This window comes from Anser cygnoides, chromosome 3 (genome assembly GCF_040182565.1).
Source record: "Anser cygnoides isolate HZ-2024a breed goose chromosome 3, Taihu_goose_T2T_genome, whole genome shotgun sequence".
NCBI lineage: Eukaryota > Metazoa > Chordata > Aves > Anseriformes > Anatidae > Anser > Anser cygnoides.
Genome location: NC_089875.1, coordinates 37902044 through 37919772, shown reverse-complemented (window position 1 = coordinate 37919772; position 17729 = coordinate 37902044). Strand labels below are relative to the sequence as shown.

Below are 17729 nucleotides of genomic sequence, written 5' to 3'. Positions count from 1 at the left end.
TGAAAATAATAGTGAATAGACATGGCTATAATTAAAAACTACAGTATGTGGAAGTCTAAGATGAGATTGATTAGTAAATACACAGCTCTTTTTAAAACGTACTTTGGAGTCATGTCTAAATTATTGGACAGAGCTGGCTGCTTCACCTTTTGGTTATCTTTCAGCCAATGGATCATTCTCTTGCTTCTAATTTCTTTGAGAGCCTTAAATGAGAAACTTCCCCTGTACACACACTTGCAGAGACCATTTGGGAATTCCACCACCTGCTGAAGCACCGCTTCTCTTTACAAACGTTGTGTTGGCTCTTCTTCCATATGGCCTATAAAGTCCTATATATTATGGGCCACATGTCCATAAAGAATTCCATTCTCTACTAAAGTTCCTATCTACTTTCTCCAAAATTCTCATCTGTGATTTACCTTTTTTTTTTTTTTCTCCATTTTTAACTAGCATGGCATTAGACTCTTGAAGTTGCCAGGGATCAAAGTAGCTTTACACAAGTTGCAGAATAAGTGATTCAGCTATTACTTCATGTTCCTAGTGATGAGGTCCTGTTAATTTTGCTTATCTGATCTACAACTTCTTCTACCAGCTCTTCAAACGGAAGAAGATCTTTCAGAATGCCCTGCACCTAATGCTTTCTAGCATGTTTTTCAAAATGCTAAGGAAAATTTTGCATAGAACAGCCACGCAGCATCTAAAAGTACATTATATATATATGTGCTGCCCATGCAAAGACACATACATAAACATATACGAGAGTCAAAAACGCTCAGAACTGATGGAGAGTCCTATACTGAGACAAAACTAATAACAAATCAATTTTGGCAAAGACACAGGGTAGCACTAATACCTCAAAGACACTTTTTTCTTTGATCAAGAAAAGAGACTTACAGAGAGAATAGCAGAAACACTTCGGCAGCACATGAAGTGGTTGAAACAGAAATCTCAAAGTTATTCCTCCTGAACAAATGCTTAGCAAATATCTACTTGTCTCTGTAGGCAGCCCCACCATGTTCTTGTCTCCTCACTTGAGGCAGGACTGAGACTTGGAGTAAGTCCCCCAGGGGTGCTAAGGCTTCACTCTCAGACGGGGGAAGGACAGATAGACAGATAGGAACAGATGGGGAAGGTCAGACAGATGTTGGATTTTACCCCTCCGAACTAGTCAGCCATCATGGCTAGGATGGCTGGGGAGGGGTTGTAATGTGAGGCTGCTGTAGGCCAAGAGCAAACTACTACACAAGTGGACAGCAAGAGAAAATGGGACAAGGTCATACCTCAGGGGGTGCCTCCGTGGCAACGCTGCTCCTGCAGGCTTTTGCAAGCTCTAGTGACATTTAGGAGCTATAGTGACTTCCAGCTCTGCTCACAAACAAAACATAGCCCTTCGTTTTGCAATAAACCTATGTTCAGAGACCTGCATTCATTTAATGAGTATTAATCTGTTCACAAAGCTGACAGCTGAATTTCCTCTTCAATCTACATTATATTGCGTGTCACTTATGTTAGTTTCTGGGGACAACAGCAAAAAAGAGCAACCCTTATTGAAAAACAAAAAACAATTAATGATGAGGTTGACATGGAAGAAAGTTGTTTCTCATCAGTAATTGCTTCCCCCTGGGTTTGCCAAAGTTTACAAATGAAAGCTTTTTCTTCATATATGACTTGACCTATCACGGATTATAGCTGCTGCTACCACTTCCAGTCCTCCCTGTACACAGAAAAAGAGACTTGCTATATCAATTTTGTACTGTAATTAAATAATTTCAGATAGCATATTATTTATTCTGCCTCACCTACAGCTCTCCTGGCATTTATACATCTCCAAATATTAGCAGGCAATTAAAAATCTGTTATTAACAACATTAATATCCTAAGAGCTTGTTTGATACAAGAAAGACACAGCAGCGAACTGCTTGAGTGCAAAGATTAATTTTTTTATGTAATTATTTTTCCCATTATCTAGCACCTTGCATTCTTTGTCCATAATCAAGGCTCTTAATGACTCCAGGAAGAAATAAACAACAATAATAATCAATGATGAGCTAGATTTATCACTAATCTAGTTCTGACTATCATAAGGATACCGAAGAGTAAAGCAAAATTATTAAAAAGAGGTGAATAGAATTAATTTAGTCATTTTACAATTTCAATTTTTCTCAAAAAAAAAATAGAATTTCAAATAAATCACAGTTTTCCACCAAAGCAACTTGATGAGTAACTAGGACCTGTTGCACTACAGGGAAATAAAGCTATGTACATATATGTCTGTTTTTCCCCCTCAACAGAAGAAATAAATTAACAGCATCAGGAAAATGGGATTTTACAATGAGTTGGTATTTATCACACTAAACCACTCAGACTTCTTGCTCAGCTGGAACCATGCACATTCCCAGATGGTGTATTGGATTATAATTTCACAAAACGAGTTTACTCTCACAACAGTTTCTCTTGTAATTTCCTCTGAAAAGTCATCTAAATACTTCCATAGTCTCTGTTCCTGCTCCCTGTGGTGTCTCCTATATCTTTTCTATATGGCATTATTTTATTTTGCTATCAGGGAATAATTATATCTAGAAAAAATTCTATTGAGCTACTTCTATGGGATTGGTATCTTTTATTGCTTCATTATAATATAGCTATTAAGCTATTTATATGTGGTTTCTTTTTTTCTTTTTCCTTTTTTTTTTTTTCTCCTTATCCAGTAATTTTCACACAGTTCATTTTCTCTATACCTGATATCTTTAAGAACCAAACTGTGACCTGGCATGTTTTCCCATGGCCCTTTCTGAAGGGTAATTAAAAGTAAAAAAAAGTTTTTACGTGGACACCTGGGTGATCCAAGATTTAATCTATTAGCAGAAATTAGATCTCAGGCTATTCAACGTGTATAAATATACCAGCTGTGAAGGAAACACAACACCTCCCCTGCAGGAGAGCCGCACAAAGCCTAGAAGGGCAGCAGGTTTTAGGATCGCAGCACCACACTGACCTGTGCGAAGTTGGCATGAACCAGGGTATGGAAGAAGCTTGTCACTGGTGGCCCCCGAGACCACCACCCAGGGATGCAGACTAGCAGAAATGGCTGGAAGCTGAGGTGCCCCCCCTTCTCAGCACCTTAGGAGGAAGGTCACCTCCTTCCTGAGCTCTGGGCTGGGCACACGGTCATGCCAGGGCAGCGCCCTAATGCCCAACTGCACGTGCCTGAGCACGAGGCTTGCAGCGATACCACGATGTTTCTGGAGCAACAGGTTGGAGCTGGTTCAGGATCTACCTCCAATCACACAAGAAACCCGGCATCCAACTAGATTTGAGAAATAGGAGAGGGCACTCCATTAACCTGTCTTAGAAATTTGTCAGAGGGATCACCCACAGAAGTCTCCGTCTGAAGCTTCTAAGGCTGAGGGAATGTGCTGATGGATACTTTTTCAGAGATAAAACAGAACATTTGTTTCCTTGCTGTATATGGACTCACGTTAAAAATACCAGAGAAAACTAAATTATCGGGTTACGCTGCTCAGAGCACAATGCAACATTAGCAGAGGGCATTATGTAGCTTTAGAGCTTGTCAATGGTATTATACAATCCAGCATCTGAGGATTTATATTATATCCTCCTTTTGTTTGAAAATGAAAGCTTCTCTCTGATTTATTGATTTTGTTTGTGCAAGTGGAAGGCAGCTTGTGGGTAGTCTCCAGCAGAGGATGTTACAGCTCTAATTAGGTCATCATCGCCTGGAAAAGTGGAATGTGGCTTGTTCATTAAAACCTGATACTCTTTGCACATTCAAGAAGTTTAAAAACGGCATGGTTCACTGTGCACATTCCTATGAGGTATCTCAAGTAACAGCTGATACAGCTAGCACATAACACAGCTGTTATAGCATTGCAGTGACACCATTGCTACTGTAGACATCTAAAATCATTGAAAGGCAACTCATTTTTGTAATGTGCATGGGTGAAATGAAGATAGCTTAGAGAACCACAATTTCTGAGAGGCATGAAGCTTGAAGGGAATATGGTCATATACTCATAATAATTCTGCTAGGTGAAGGCAAGCAAATTTGATATCATACTAAGCTTCTCTTGAGGTTGTAATCACTGTGAGGATGCCTACTGCTTCTAACCACCGAGGGAATCATCTAGGTTGTTAAATCAAACATCATTATCAGTTAGTTTATGAACTACTTAAAGTTTGCTTGGCTTTTAATGTCAAATTTGTGCAGTCCTTCAGATGGTTTAGTATACACTACATACTAGGGAATAAAGAAAAAGTATCAGGAAAAACTACCAAAAATAACACAGCTGTGTTGTCCTCTCTAGTCCCATGGATTCAGTAGACTGTGAAAAATGAACAAAAAAATCACCTATGCACATTATTTTTCAAACAACTTTTCAAGAATCTACAATCTTAACAAAAATGACAGTAATTACTGCTCCACTGTAATCTCTATTGTCCACAACTTATCTTCCTGGACAAGGAAATGAGAAAATAATGTAGCAATGTTTAAATTAATAGACTATATACCTATTCACTATGTGCTCTTCTTGCAAAATCCTGCATGCAGTCGAGCTGTTTAAGCTGTTGTTGGAATTGACACAGTGATCAAAGCATCTGGAATGCAATGATGGCTGTTTTCTCTTTCTTACTGTCTTATCAGAGCTCCAGTGACTCATCTGTAACAACTCTTCATTCACTTCTCCATCGTTTACTCTTTCTGACATTTCATTTTGATTACTTCATGCAACAGGTTAACCTTCAAAAAAAGTCTAATGAATAAATAAATTAAACAATGGGTAAAGTTGTTTGAGATTCAGAAATCTGATGTTTAGTAAAAATTGGTAAATTTACTAACCAGTAAACAGATAAAGTTACTTTCAGTTAATAACTGAATGAAGTTCTTTGGGATTTTTTTATTCCCACACATATAAAAATGCACTTCATGTGTCCTAGATAGGAGATTTTACCAGTAGCAGTAGTTCGGTCCATAAAGGCTGCCTACTAGAACCAGTGTGTATGTATATATATGTACATAAATATATTTATATGCCTATACACACACCTATATGCATGCACACACACACAGAAATATATGTGTATTTACATACATACATAGACACACACACCTTCAGAGAGCTAAATATACTCGACAATTAAATCAAAGCACAAGAGGAGACCAAATATATACAGATTTGTAATCTGAAGATCAGACGCTGACCTGGCAAGTAACTCCTTTTTCTTTGGCTGTTTGTGAACATATGCTCTCCTTGGATGCAAGTTATATGTGAGACTATATCACATGCACAAAGTAATGTGTCATTCAGAAGTTATAGTCGTTTCATATCTAAGCACTTCTGGAACAGGGCTGAATCCAAAACATTAATGCATTAAAAACATTAATTTTCCTGTAGGAAAATTCACTGGAGAGACAGTTTAGCACACTAGGAGATATCTCCCAGGATACTTTCCAAAATTATTCTGTTATTTGCTAAATAGGCAAAGCAATAGCTTATGCTCCCAGTGAATTTCCCATTAAGACCAAGAGGTGAGAAGGAGAAACATGCATGTTGTGGCGATGTAGGCATCACAGAAGCAGACACAGCTTTGCCCTTCCATCTCAAGCCCCATCTTGATTTCAGGGATGCATAGCAGGGCTGACTGGGACAATGTATTCTTCAATAAGAAAACAAAACACAATGGAAATAGTGACGAGTACTGACACAGGTAGAATTTCTGGTGACACTGAAGATCCTTCAAGCACCTTGAAGCACTCCATAACCTGGAGCTGGGGCATACAGCTGGGCAACTGTGGTGGGGCCAGAAGGGCAGGCAGCCAGGGACGTAGAGCTGGTCACACACTACCCTGCTGCTCTGTCTTCACCATGCCAATTTCTCTAAGGACTACCTTACCTCGACCCCTGAAGATATATCTGGTTACAATAGGAAGAAAATCATTAATGTTAAAGAATTTTGGTTTATGTAAGACAGAAGTGCCCGTCTCATCCACCCATTTCCAGTGCAGGAGGATGCTGCACACAGCACTGGTTGTGCCACCAGAGACGAGATGTTTTTTTATTTCACCCAGAATGGAGTGGAGCAAGCGTGTAACATCCACAAATGTAGCTGCAGAAGACATCTGTATCAGGATATTGACATTCCTCTCAGCAACAAGGTAAGAGTCCACAAAAAAAGCATTTTCTGGTCCTATTTCCCGTAATCGCAGCTCAGAAATGATAGCTGTTTATCAGAAAGCTGACTCTTGCACGACTTCGGCTGCCTGTGGATAACAAGCTCAGTATCACCAAGCATACTTTTCTTCTCACTGTCTCTCTCATACACTTAGATTTTATTTTTCTTTTTGCACTGTGTTTTGCATTCTTACTGATAGAGTTCCTTCTACTAGGAAATGTTTGATTACATCTGTCTTGCTGTTCAGAGTTTTCTTAAATTCCATATGGATCCTTTTGGCTCGTGATTCTTGAATTTACCATTTCTATAAATCATAAATTCAGAGATCCATAAACATCCTTACTTGATAGACAGTGGATTATGTTACCTCTCACTTCCCTCTGTTATATTACATATTGTCAAATCAGATTTCACATTATGTCACAGCTACTATTTCCAAATGGTTAATGGAAAATTACACAGATGGGCAATTATTTTAAGGCCTGAATACCTGCCAACAATTGTAGTGGCATTAAGCCGATCCTCAAATCCCACAAAACCAAAACATAAGACAACAGCGAATGAAAATTACATTAATTTTTATGGATGGCAGAATTAAAATGCCATCCAAGCACCACTTAGAGAAGTGGGAAGCGTCTCTCTTTCCGCGTCCACTAGGTTGACAGCAGAATGACCGATGACACTCCTCTCTTAACTATCTCTTATCCCATACACTGAAATTTAGAGTTCAAAATTGGAGCATTTCACTTAAGCTACCAGAAATCTGCTCATGTACCATGTCCTCCTGCTGTTACCAGCACACATCGACTCTTTATCCCTCCACTGTTACTGCTGCTGTAAGGGTGGAACAAGCTCTCACCTTCACAAGAGCCCTAGACAAAACTGAGGACAAAACCACCAAGCTTACATCCATGTCCATCACAGACAAAGATAACAGTACATGCACAAGAGCTGACATAAGCATATGAAGCCATCCAGCAGCCAACCAAGCCTGGCACTGATAAAATCACTTGCTACCTTCTCCTCTCTACACTAAAAGCCCCACAAAGTTTTTAATCAATTTTCCAAAGATTCTTAAACAAACCCCCATAGGCCCTGAAAAACATACATCATGAATTACTTATTGGTCTGAATGGGATAAAACAAACCTGTGATAATAAGGCAGCAACCTAATAAGATAATAAGATAATAAGACAGCAACCTAACCCAGGCTTTCAACAGTAAGCATTGCCATAAAGTGGTCCATGTTTCAAGGACCTCGAGTCTGATTTCCTAAGGAATTGGTTACAAAGAGACATGAACGTTTAACTTCAAAACCATAAGTAATTAAAAAAAAGTACATCAGCTGTCTTTGTCTTAAAAGAATATTTAGAAACTGTTGCAAGCACTTCTTCAATGACATTGAATTTCTTAAGCATCATATAGACTCCTCTTTCTTTATTCCTTCTTCAAAAGGACCAATGCCAAATAGTGAAAAATGGCTTGTGTGATGTTCTACAGCACTCTAAGGAAAGGTGAGGTACAGAGACATAGATTTCTGGGGAACTGTTCATGTTACCAGAACTTCAACGCATACGCCAGTAGTCAATACCACTAAGCATCGTCTCCATAAAATACATGCTGAGTAGAATAAAAGGGAAAGACAGTTCAGGCAAACCATAAGTAATTCTGAGCAGAACAAATCCTGCCATCATGTGAATCATATCAAACTAATAATTTTCCTGATTTAAATTAATTTTCTCTTTACTATTCCCCAATTCTCTACTAAAAATCAAAGAAATCATCAGTGAAGTGTGTTGGTGTTTTCTATTCTCAGAATGGTATTAAGGCTTGAGTTTTAACCATTAATTATACAACAAATTTAACTCAATCTTGTGTTAAAATGAATAACTGCATTTTAGAGAACTAATTCATCTTAATTTAGAGAATGTCTTCCCTACAGTCTCTCTCCATGCTTTGTTTCCCTAAAAAAGTAAAATTCAGTCACGGACTTTTCAGTAATATGTAAGTGTTCAAAACGGTCTACTCAAAGAAGAATAAAATCTATGAAAGACTGTTTTAATTTCCATTCATTTAAACAATTCCTCTGTCATTTGGATAAAAATAAACGAATGAACAAGCAAAAAAACAACAACTGCAACATCAAAAATATGATTGTAAGTGTTTATATAACATTTGATTTCACTGTGAGGCAGACCATGTCTATGAGATAATTTTGAGGAAATCCCAAAACTGATTTCAAGCACTTGAGTGTGTATTCACACATGGACACACAATCAGCCCTGGAGATCCATAAAGATCCTTCATGGCACGAGAGCCCTAACAACCAGTTATAGGCTGTGAGGAAAGAAGAAAAGCACAAATGCACACATTGGAACAGGTCAATTACCCATTTGTGATTAACAAGCTCAACCACAACAATATGCTCTGGTGCTAAGTTTTAAAACTTTAGTAAATTAATTAAAATGGTGGCTGCTGCAGAACAGCTGACTTCAAAAAACAGCAAAAAATACACACGGTTTTGATTTAGGAGCATGCCATAATTAAAAATACTTCTGGTAGCTGCTATGGAGATTTATTTATTATTATTATTTTTTTTTTATTTCTGATACGAATGGAGTTAATTAACTTTCAACTTTCCAAAAACATTGAGAATTAGGGGGAGTCTCCTAGATGACTGTGGTGTGTTGGCCCCATGCTACACTTACGTATTAAGATTATCTATTTGCCTTCACATGGAGCACCAAAAGCATGTTGCACACATCACAGAGCAAATACAGGCATGCAAGACAGGCTGTTCCTCCTGCTCACGGCTGCTTCACCCAAACGTAGTCCACAGACTTCAGTGGAGGTACTAAGGGTGGTCTGGTGTACATGAGCCTGCAAAGGGAGGGGACACCACATGTCATGCAGAACTGTGAGCCCTGTGAATGAACTTACAAAACGGACACAAAAATAAACTGTGATAGTAGCAGAGAAAGAGGTGTCATGAGAAAAAGCAATGTGCTATGGTGGAAATCACGCATATGATGAAGAACCACAAAAATTTCATCAGGAAAAAGTGGGAACTTTCCTTGTAGCAGCAGCCTGCTCCCATCCGCATCAAAGTGGAAGAGCTCACTGAGCAGGCTGATAACAGGACAATGCCAGCTGTACGGCTAGGTGACTGCTAATTGCTACCTGAACCGAGAAAGATTCTCCACGATTTCAGTACTTGAGAGAGAACTGGGTCAGCAACCCCCGTATAATCAGTTTCCTAACACAAGAAAGGATTTCAGACATAGAAGGCCTGAAGAGGAGGGATTGAGGAGGACTCACCATGGTTTTTTGTTCATTTGTTTGTCCTCTTTTCTCTCTGTTGACCTCCCACTTACTTTCCTACACTGTAAAGGAGAAATGATCATTAATAGCATAATGCATATAATTAGTCATTAGCATTGCTTTTCTTATGTTAACCTATCACATCTTCTTGACTTCCACAATTCTGTCAGAGAGACTTACTGTATAAATTTATATGTAAATATATATATAATGTTGTGAGAGCTTTCCTGCAAAAGAAAAACTACAACTACAGCTGACTGAAACAATTCCATTAAAACCATTTTCTACTATGGTACAGGTTTGAGGGCGCTGTGCTTTTGCACTATTTCGACTAGTTTAAAATTACACTCAACCTGCTTTTCCTTGAATCAAAATATTTTATTTGAAAGCAAAGTCTGTTTTAATACGTATTTTACTCTACTCACTCATGAGTGTTCCCAATATTTAGTCACTGATACTGAATGAATCACTGACAGGAGACTCCCACTGATGGCCCAGAATGACAAGATACCACAGTCACTTGGTTATTTCAACTGAATATTTACACTGTACGATAGCAAACACATCATGAACTGCTACTACTTTCATGTCACTAAAAAATGTAAAAAAATAAATATCAAAATTAATTTGGTTTTGAAGCAGAAAATAAGTTTTTTCAAGTTGAATCTTATGTGTTATTTCCATCTTGCAGGAAGTTTTGGAAATAATTCCATTTTCCAAAGATGAAATGAATGTGGCGTGCCTTCTCCCTCTGCCCTCATTGTGCTGTTTCAGCTTCTCTCCTTCATCAGAGCCGGACCCTCTGTGCCTCCTCCACCAGTGCCTACCCCGCCTCACATACATCTGTCCACTCCACAGAAAAAAAACAAAGCACCAGCCCCACAGCACCCCGCTCTCTTTTTCTTGAAAGTCTTCTTAAAGAACGCTGGAGAGGTAAAAAGGTAGAATAAAGTTGAGGATAATTGCCTGTAAATTATGACAATGCCTGTTTGTTTCTAGGCTTCTCTGCCCTAGTAGACATTTTAGTGTTTTTTTAAACCATCAGAAATGTTCCAAGATTTCAAATCATAATCCCTAATATATTCTCCAGGAGTTGTTACATTTAGTAGCAAAGAGAGAAGAAAATAAACCTTCATAGGAAAAGCAAACAAGAAGAAAATATTTCATTCAAACAATTCTGAGTATTACATGAACAACCAGACAAATTTCTGAAAGAATCACCGGACAATATAACCAGAACAGCAGAGGGAAAAAAGGCTGACAGACCAACGTTATGCTGTCCTCTATTTCATCTCTATTCACAGCAAGTAGCCTTTAGCCTACTGTGCTGAGATTTGAATGCAAAAGTTATTTCTGCCAACCCCAATGTCTGTGAAATCAAAGACAAAATTGCAGAAACAGGACCTAATTTTGTACTGGTTGTCAATGGTCTTAGATACATCCAGTATATATTTTTAAGCTCTCTGGTCTGAGAGAGTTACTATTGTAGCAGTTCTCCACATGGGGTGTTTATGAGAGTTTTTGTTAAGCTTTGGCAAGTGTTTCTTTCCAGTAATAACATATGCGGCTCATCTATCACATAAAGCTTTTGAATTAATGGCACAAAAGCTTTTTGTAAAGGAGACAAAATCCCATTTCAACTTCCATCTTTCCTGGCAAAAGTCGCCTTTCAAAATTTAAGTCCTTCACTCAGTGATCAAGAACTATACTGCCATTAGCCAAGTTTCACATAAGTGTAGACAGATCAGAGAAACAGGTATCTCATTTTTTACCTTTATCATCTGAGATCCGCACCAATGGATATTCTTTCTCTAGGCCAAAAAAAAAAAAGTCCTGAGTTTTTCTTTCCTTTTTTGTCTCATAAGAACAGAAAGTCGGTACAAACCATACTCTTGCAATGAATGAAATAGTGAATGCAGAAAGACACTACAAAGCTGAAGTGCATTTGTGAAAGAAACAGCATTTCTTTTCCTAACAGCATTACACTTCTTTCTAGGTGCTGTCTAAAATGAGGCTTTTAGGCTCTCTGCATTTTTAATAAGAAAAATATTCTGTGAAAATGCAATCCCATAAACAGAAATTCTAATTTACATGGCAGAAGGCTTTAAATGTCTGTGTTTAAAGCCATATTACTGTAAAGGCCAGTCAGTTCACTCCTCCTACTCTGGTTATCTCTAGAGGGTGAAATGTATTCTCATTATCAATTCTCAGACCAAGAGAAACTTTCTGACCTACGCACAGGGTTTAGTAAGGTTTGCTTTCTCTGTAGCACCTACAGATGGGGAAAACCCTCAAGAAATTTGTTGCTGATGATCTCTTCTGATGAAGCAACAGATTGTACCTCCCCTGCTTTTTATCACCCACAATATAAATTTCACCCATAACCACAGGAAATGGATATCTGTTTTTTTTAATGTTTGGGTTTTCTCTCCAAACACAGGGCCAGAATATGAGGGTTGAATCCAGTATGATTTACCTAGGAAGACAACACCATGTAGCCTCTAACTAAAAGGTTAGGAAGGTACCAAAAGAACCAAGAAAACTCTTTTCTGTTTTATTTTTCTTCCCTTTTTGAGGGGGGTAGGAATTGGCTCTTTGTACAGAGAGACTCCGCTATCTCTAAAATATAATCTGAACCATGAAGATGAACAGAAACAATAATATAAAATGCTAAAATTTCGTGTATGGTTCTGATCTAATAGCAGCCTAGTACACTATTGATGTTAATGGTGCTCCTCCAATTATACTAGTGTTATGGAAATTCAGGGCGCAGATTTTGCCTGTGAAGGATGACAAACTTGCCTTTTCATGGGGTAGAATCTGGAAAGGTTTCCTCTTAATGGATGAGATTGATCTGTTTCCTATAAATATTGTTTCTACTATATCTATGTGATCTAAGGTAATGGCTGCAATGGGACAGACAATGAAAAAATAATGGATGAGCTTATTTTAAATGCAGAAGGCTTTTTCTTACCAGTTAGAGTCCGAGGATGCCATAAAATATAATAACCCCTTAAAAACTCCAGTCCATAGAAGTAGTCAATAGACATCACAAGAAATGCTTGTTAATCAATAAAGTCAGTACAATTTAGCTATCAGATGTTTCTTCAACAACTGCTTTTTTTTTAATACCTAACTGATCATTATAACCATATCAGGCAAACGGTGTAAATAAGAGTCACTTGGTGTATTACAAGGCAGCAGTATGAAGGAATGAGACAGTGCCATACCACTATGTACCACTGATGTTGAACTCTGTTCCAACCGTGTTTTGCAGAAGAAAGATCTACTGTAATGCTGGTGCATGCAATTATTTTAGAAGTCACAGAAGAATTCATTTATTTTAGAAGAACTGTACCTGCTCACTCACAATGAGCCTTCCCTAAAGGCAGAAACTCCTGGGCCTCCCTTTTTCCCTTTCCTAATTGGAAAACGAGTGGTAGGAGAGAAAGAAAATAACATTGAAAATCACGTTTTGTAAAGACAAAACATGAAATGTATTCACTCTTGAGATCACTATGTTGTACAAAGAATAAAGGCCAATTAATTACAGGCAATCATCTGGAGTACCTAGAAAACTAACACTATATTGTACGTGCATTTTATTGCACATGTTTAAATGTTATATGAAGTCTTCAGGTTTTATTCAATGTATACTGCAGATAACAACTGCTTCATCTGGACTAGACCTCTCTAAGGAGAGTCCTGATTACCAAAGTATAATTTTTATATGAGGGAGGAAGACGTGAAGAATTCACACTCCTTTTTAAAAGAAACTGAACACTTCGGCATGCTAACATGCTTTCAGAGAATGCAGAAGAGTGTCAGCACCTGGAGAAGGGGGACATCTGAGCAGCCACAGCTCTGATTTCTCTAGCAAAGTGGAAGAAAAAAAATAAGACAGGAAGTGTTATTTACTTGATATTAGCTTCAGATTCAACTGAAATGGAAACAAACTCAGGTTGACCATTTTTCTAAGCATATTCAAATACTTTCACTGAAGAAACCTTAGCTGTGCGTGCAGACTTCAGCAACAATAAAGTTTTCTCTTTTTGTTAGGTATAAAAATCAGGCTACAAGAGCTAGCTTTTCCTTTGACAAATGCAGTTGCTCCTTCTTCATATCCTCTCCCATATGGTGATAGAGGGGATTATAGCCCCATCACCGTGACTAGGCCACCCTTCTCTTTGGGATCACCTTGGTGTCCCTTCTTCACTCTGACAAAGGCTCCTTGACTGGACCATCAAGGTGCTTGCTCTCTGGCCCCTTCTCACCTTTCTCTTATTCCCTGATGCTTTGCTCCCCAGTTAGGCAATGACGGTGAGGTCCTTTGCCCATTAGTTAAATTTTCAACCATGCTTTTTCACACTTTCCTCAAGGAGCAGAAGTTATTTTTCTAGGGCCTTGCTACCACTGTTTTACACTGTAGTGGTTTTACCTTGCTAGGCAGGTGAACTCCACCGCAACCTCTCTCTCACTCCTGCTCCTCAGAAGAGGAGGAGGAGAAGAAAAGAAAAAAATAACTCACGGGTTGAGATAAGGATAATTTAATTAGAGGAAAAATAATTATTAAGGGAAAATTAAATAGTTTAACTAAATAAATTAACAATTTAACTAAATAAATTAATAATTTAACTAAAGGGAAAAGGGGAGGGCAGACACACTGACCAATACCATGTGTCACAGCAGACCCTGAGGGAGAGGGTGGGCTAGAAGAGCCTTCAGTCCTTCCCTTTCTCCCAGACCCATTTCAATTATTATTTTTCTTTTATTCATCACTTCTCATTTTCTGTGTGGATTGTAAGCTTCCAACACAACAAATCTATTCTTGAAGTCTGCTCCCTTTGGAGCACCAGGTCAAATTCAAGGTCTTGGGGCCAATTCCAGTCAGGGACTTTGGCTTGTTGCTTCTAATTTAAGATAGTTGGCCCTGTCACAAAAACAGTGGCTATCAGTACCTGCATAATTTCCTTGCCAAAACAGAGAATACCTGTGATTTCTCAGACCCCTAATAAGTTAAGAATGGGATTCCTGAATGCTCATTTAAAATAAATGTATAAATAAATAAAACTTTTTTTTTTTTTTTTTCCATCTGGGTACCTGAGAATATCATGGGCATGGTCCTAGGCACAAAAGTTATCACCTTCCCTCCAGAACAAAGGCTATGGTCAAATCCCCTAATACAGCTGAACTTTCAGCAGTAACAGAGAAGCCTGTCTGCACAATACAGCTACAGAGGGAGACAATTTCTTGACAAATTTATGAGAAACATCAACCTCCCTGCCTTTAGTGGGCAAGAAACATTTATCCAATTTACCTTCTCTCCTAAAGCCACAATACCAATAAACACTTGAAGCCCCTTCAAACAAAATAAACCCTTCAAAGTACACCTGCCTCTCTGGGAAAGTTGAAAAGGCAAATTGTGATGGTGTTAGAAGCCCAAAGTTTAGTTACCTGAGTGTTGTGGTTTAACCCGGCTGGCAGCTAAACACCACACAGCCGTTCGCTCACCCTCCCCCCTCCCTCTCTGGGATGGGGGAGAGAAACGGGAAAGTGAAGCCTGTGAGTTGAGATAAAGACAGTTTATTAAGACAGGAAAATAATAATAACAATAATAATAATAATAGTGATAATGGTAATAGTATTAACAATAATAATGTGTAAGAAAACAAGTGATGCACAATGCAATTGCTCACCACCCGCTGACCGATGCCCAGCCTATTCCCGAGCAGCCGGCCCCCCACCCCGGCCAGCCACCCCTATATATTGTTTAGCATGACGTCAGATGGTATGGAATACCCCTTTGGCCAGTTTGGGTCAGCTGTCCTGGGTCTGTCCCCTCCCAGCTCCTGCTGCACCCCCAGCCTGCTCACTGGCAGGACAGAGCAAGAAGCCGAAAAGTCCTTGGCCCGGTGTAAACACTGCTCTGCAACAATTAAAACATCAGCATGTTATCAGCGCTCTTCTCATCCTAATCCAAAACATAGCACCCTACCAGCTACTATGAGCTACTTAACTCTGTCCTAACTGGAACCAGGACAGCTATCCACCCCTTATTCCATTCCATTTATGTCATGCTCAGGTTACACTCTGTCCAATACATTCTAATTAATCACCATTTTCATCTATGATATATAGCAATCATGGTAGTGATGACATACATTATTATATAATAATTAACATACTACAATTCAACTCATGGGCTATTCTCACCCAGTATCAAATCCCCTTGAGGTACACACCGGACCTCCCCATTCTTTTGCATTACCCACCAAGTGCATCCAGGTCCCTGAGCAAAAGCAATTCCACGAATGGGTTTGCCTTTTCCTGAGGCAGGAGTAGCCCAGACTGTTTTACCCAGCATGTTTCTTACGTGCACTACAGGAACTTTATCCCCTTCTACAGTGCGTAACAGGTTTGATTGGGCAGGTCCAGCTCGGTTGGCAGATCCCCTGGTATTGACTAACCAGGTGGCCTTTGCCAAATGTGTATCCCAATTTTTGAATGTCCCAGCACCCATTGCTTTCAGTGTAGTCTTCAACAGTCCATTGTATCGTTCAACTTTTCCAGAGGCTGGTGCATGATAGGGGATGTGATACACCCACTCAATACCATGTTCTTTGGCCCAAGTGTCTATAAGGTTGTTTCGGAAATGAGTCCCGTTGTCTGACTCAATTCTCTCTGGGGTGCCATGTCGCCATAAGACTTGCTTTTCAAGGCCCAGGATAGTGTTCCGGGCGGTGGCATGGGGCACAGGATATGTTTCCAGCCATCCGGTGGTTGCTTCCACCATTGTAAGTACGTGGCGCTTGCCGTTGCGGGTTTGAGGGAGTGTGATGTAATCAATCTGCCAGGCCTCTCCATATTTATATTTCAGCCATCGTCCTCCATACCAAAGAGGTTTTGACCGTTTGGCTTGCTTGATTGCAGCACATGTTTCACAGTCATGAATAACCTGTGCTATAGTGTCCATGGTCAGGTCCACCCCTCGATCACGAGCCCATCTGTAGGTTGCATCTCTACCTTGATGGCCTGAGGTGTCATGGGCCCATCGGGCTATAAATAATTCACCTTTATGTTGCCAGTCCAGGTCCACCTGAGCCACTTCAATCTTAGCAGCCTGATCCACCTGCTGGTTGTTTTGGTGTTCTTCAGTAGCCCGATTCTTGGGCACATGAGCATCTACATGGCGTACCTTTACAACCAGGTTCTCTACCCGGGCAGCAATATCTTGCCACAATGCCGCAGCCCAGATGGGCTTGCCCCTGCGCTGCCAGTTGTTCTGCTTCCATTGCTGTAACCACCCCCACAGGGCATTTGCTACCATCCATGAATCAGTATAGAGATAGAGAACTGGCCACTTTTCTCGTTCAGCAATATCTAAAGCCAGCTGAATGGCTTTTACTTCTGCAAACTGACTCGATTCACCTTCTCCCTCAGCAGCTTCTGCAACTCGTCGTGTAGGACTCCATACAGCAGCTTTCCATCTCCGATGCTTTCCCACAATACGACAGGACCCGTCAGTGAACAAGGCATATTTCTTCTCATTTTCTGGTAGCTTGTTGTACAGGGGGGCTTCTTCAGCACGAACCACCTCCTCCTCTGGTGATATCCCAAAGTATTTGCCTTCTGGCCAGTCCATAATCACCTCCAAGATTCCTGGGCGACTGGGGTTTCCTATTCGAGCCCGCTGAGTAATCAGTGCAACCCACTTGCTCCATGTAGCATCAGTTGCATGATGCGTAGAGGGGACCCTTCCTTTGAACATCCAGCCTAGTACCGGCAGTCGGGGTGCCAGGAGGAGCTGCGCTTCAGTACCGACCACTTCCGAAGCAGATCGAACTCCTTCATATGCTGCCAATATCTCCTTTTCAGTTGGAGTATAGCGGGCTTCAGATCCTCTGTATCCCCGACTCCAAAACCCCAGGGGTCGACCTCGAGTTTCCCCAGGTTCTTTCTGCCAGAGGCTCCAGGTGGGACCATTCTCTCCGGCTGCGGTGTAGAGCACATTCTTTACATCTGGTCCTGTTCGGACTGGCCCGAGGGCTACTGCATGAACTATTTCCTGCTTAATTTGTTCAAAGGCTTGTCGTTGCTCAGGGCCCCATTCAAAAGCATTCTTCTTACGGGTTACTTGGTAGAGCGGGTTTACAATCAGACTGTAATTTGGAATATGCATTCTCCAAAACCCCACGACACCTAGGAAAGTTTGTGTT

The 17729-nt window shown here is 40.0% G+C and overlaps 1 protein-coding gene across 8 annotated transcripts in view; it reads right to left on the bottom strand.

Moving 5' to 3' along the window:
• SMYD3 (SET and MYND domain containing 3) overlaps window positions 1–17729 on the bottom strand; it is a 391015-nt gene that overhangs the window by 252568 nt on the left and 120718 nt on the right. The window contains exons 1-2 of one of the 8 annotated variants that reach the window (XM_066995532.1): window positions 11286–11307; window positions 9511–9575 (exon numbers count right to left, since the gene is read on the bottom strand). The exons of 6 other annotated variants lie outside the window; for them this stretch is intronic. In XM_066995532.1, coding sequence (XP_066851633.1) covers window positions 9511–9513 — 3 coding nt within the window. In that variant the 5' untranslated portion in view covers window positions 9514–9575; window positions 11286–11307. Of the gene's footprint in view, window positions 1–9510; window positions 9576–11285; window positions 11308–15209; window positions 15229–17729 lie in introns of those variants that run through there. One more of the 8 variants, XM_066995536.1, reaches the window with a different exon arrangement.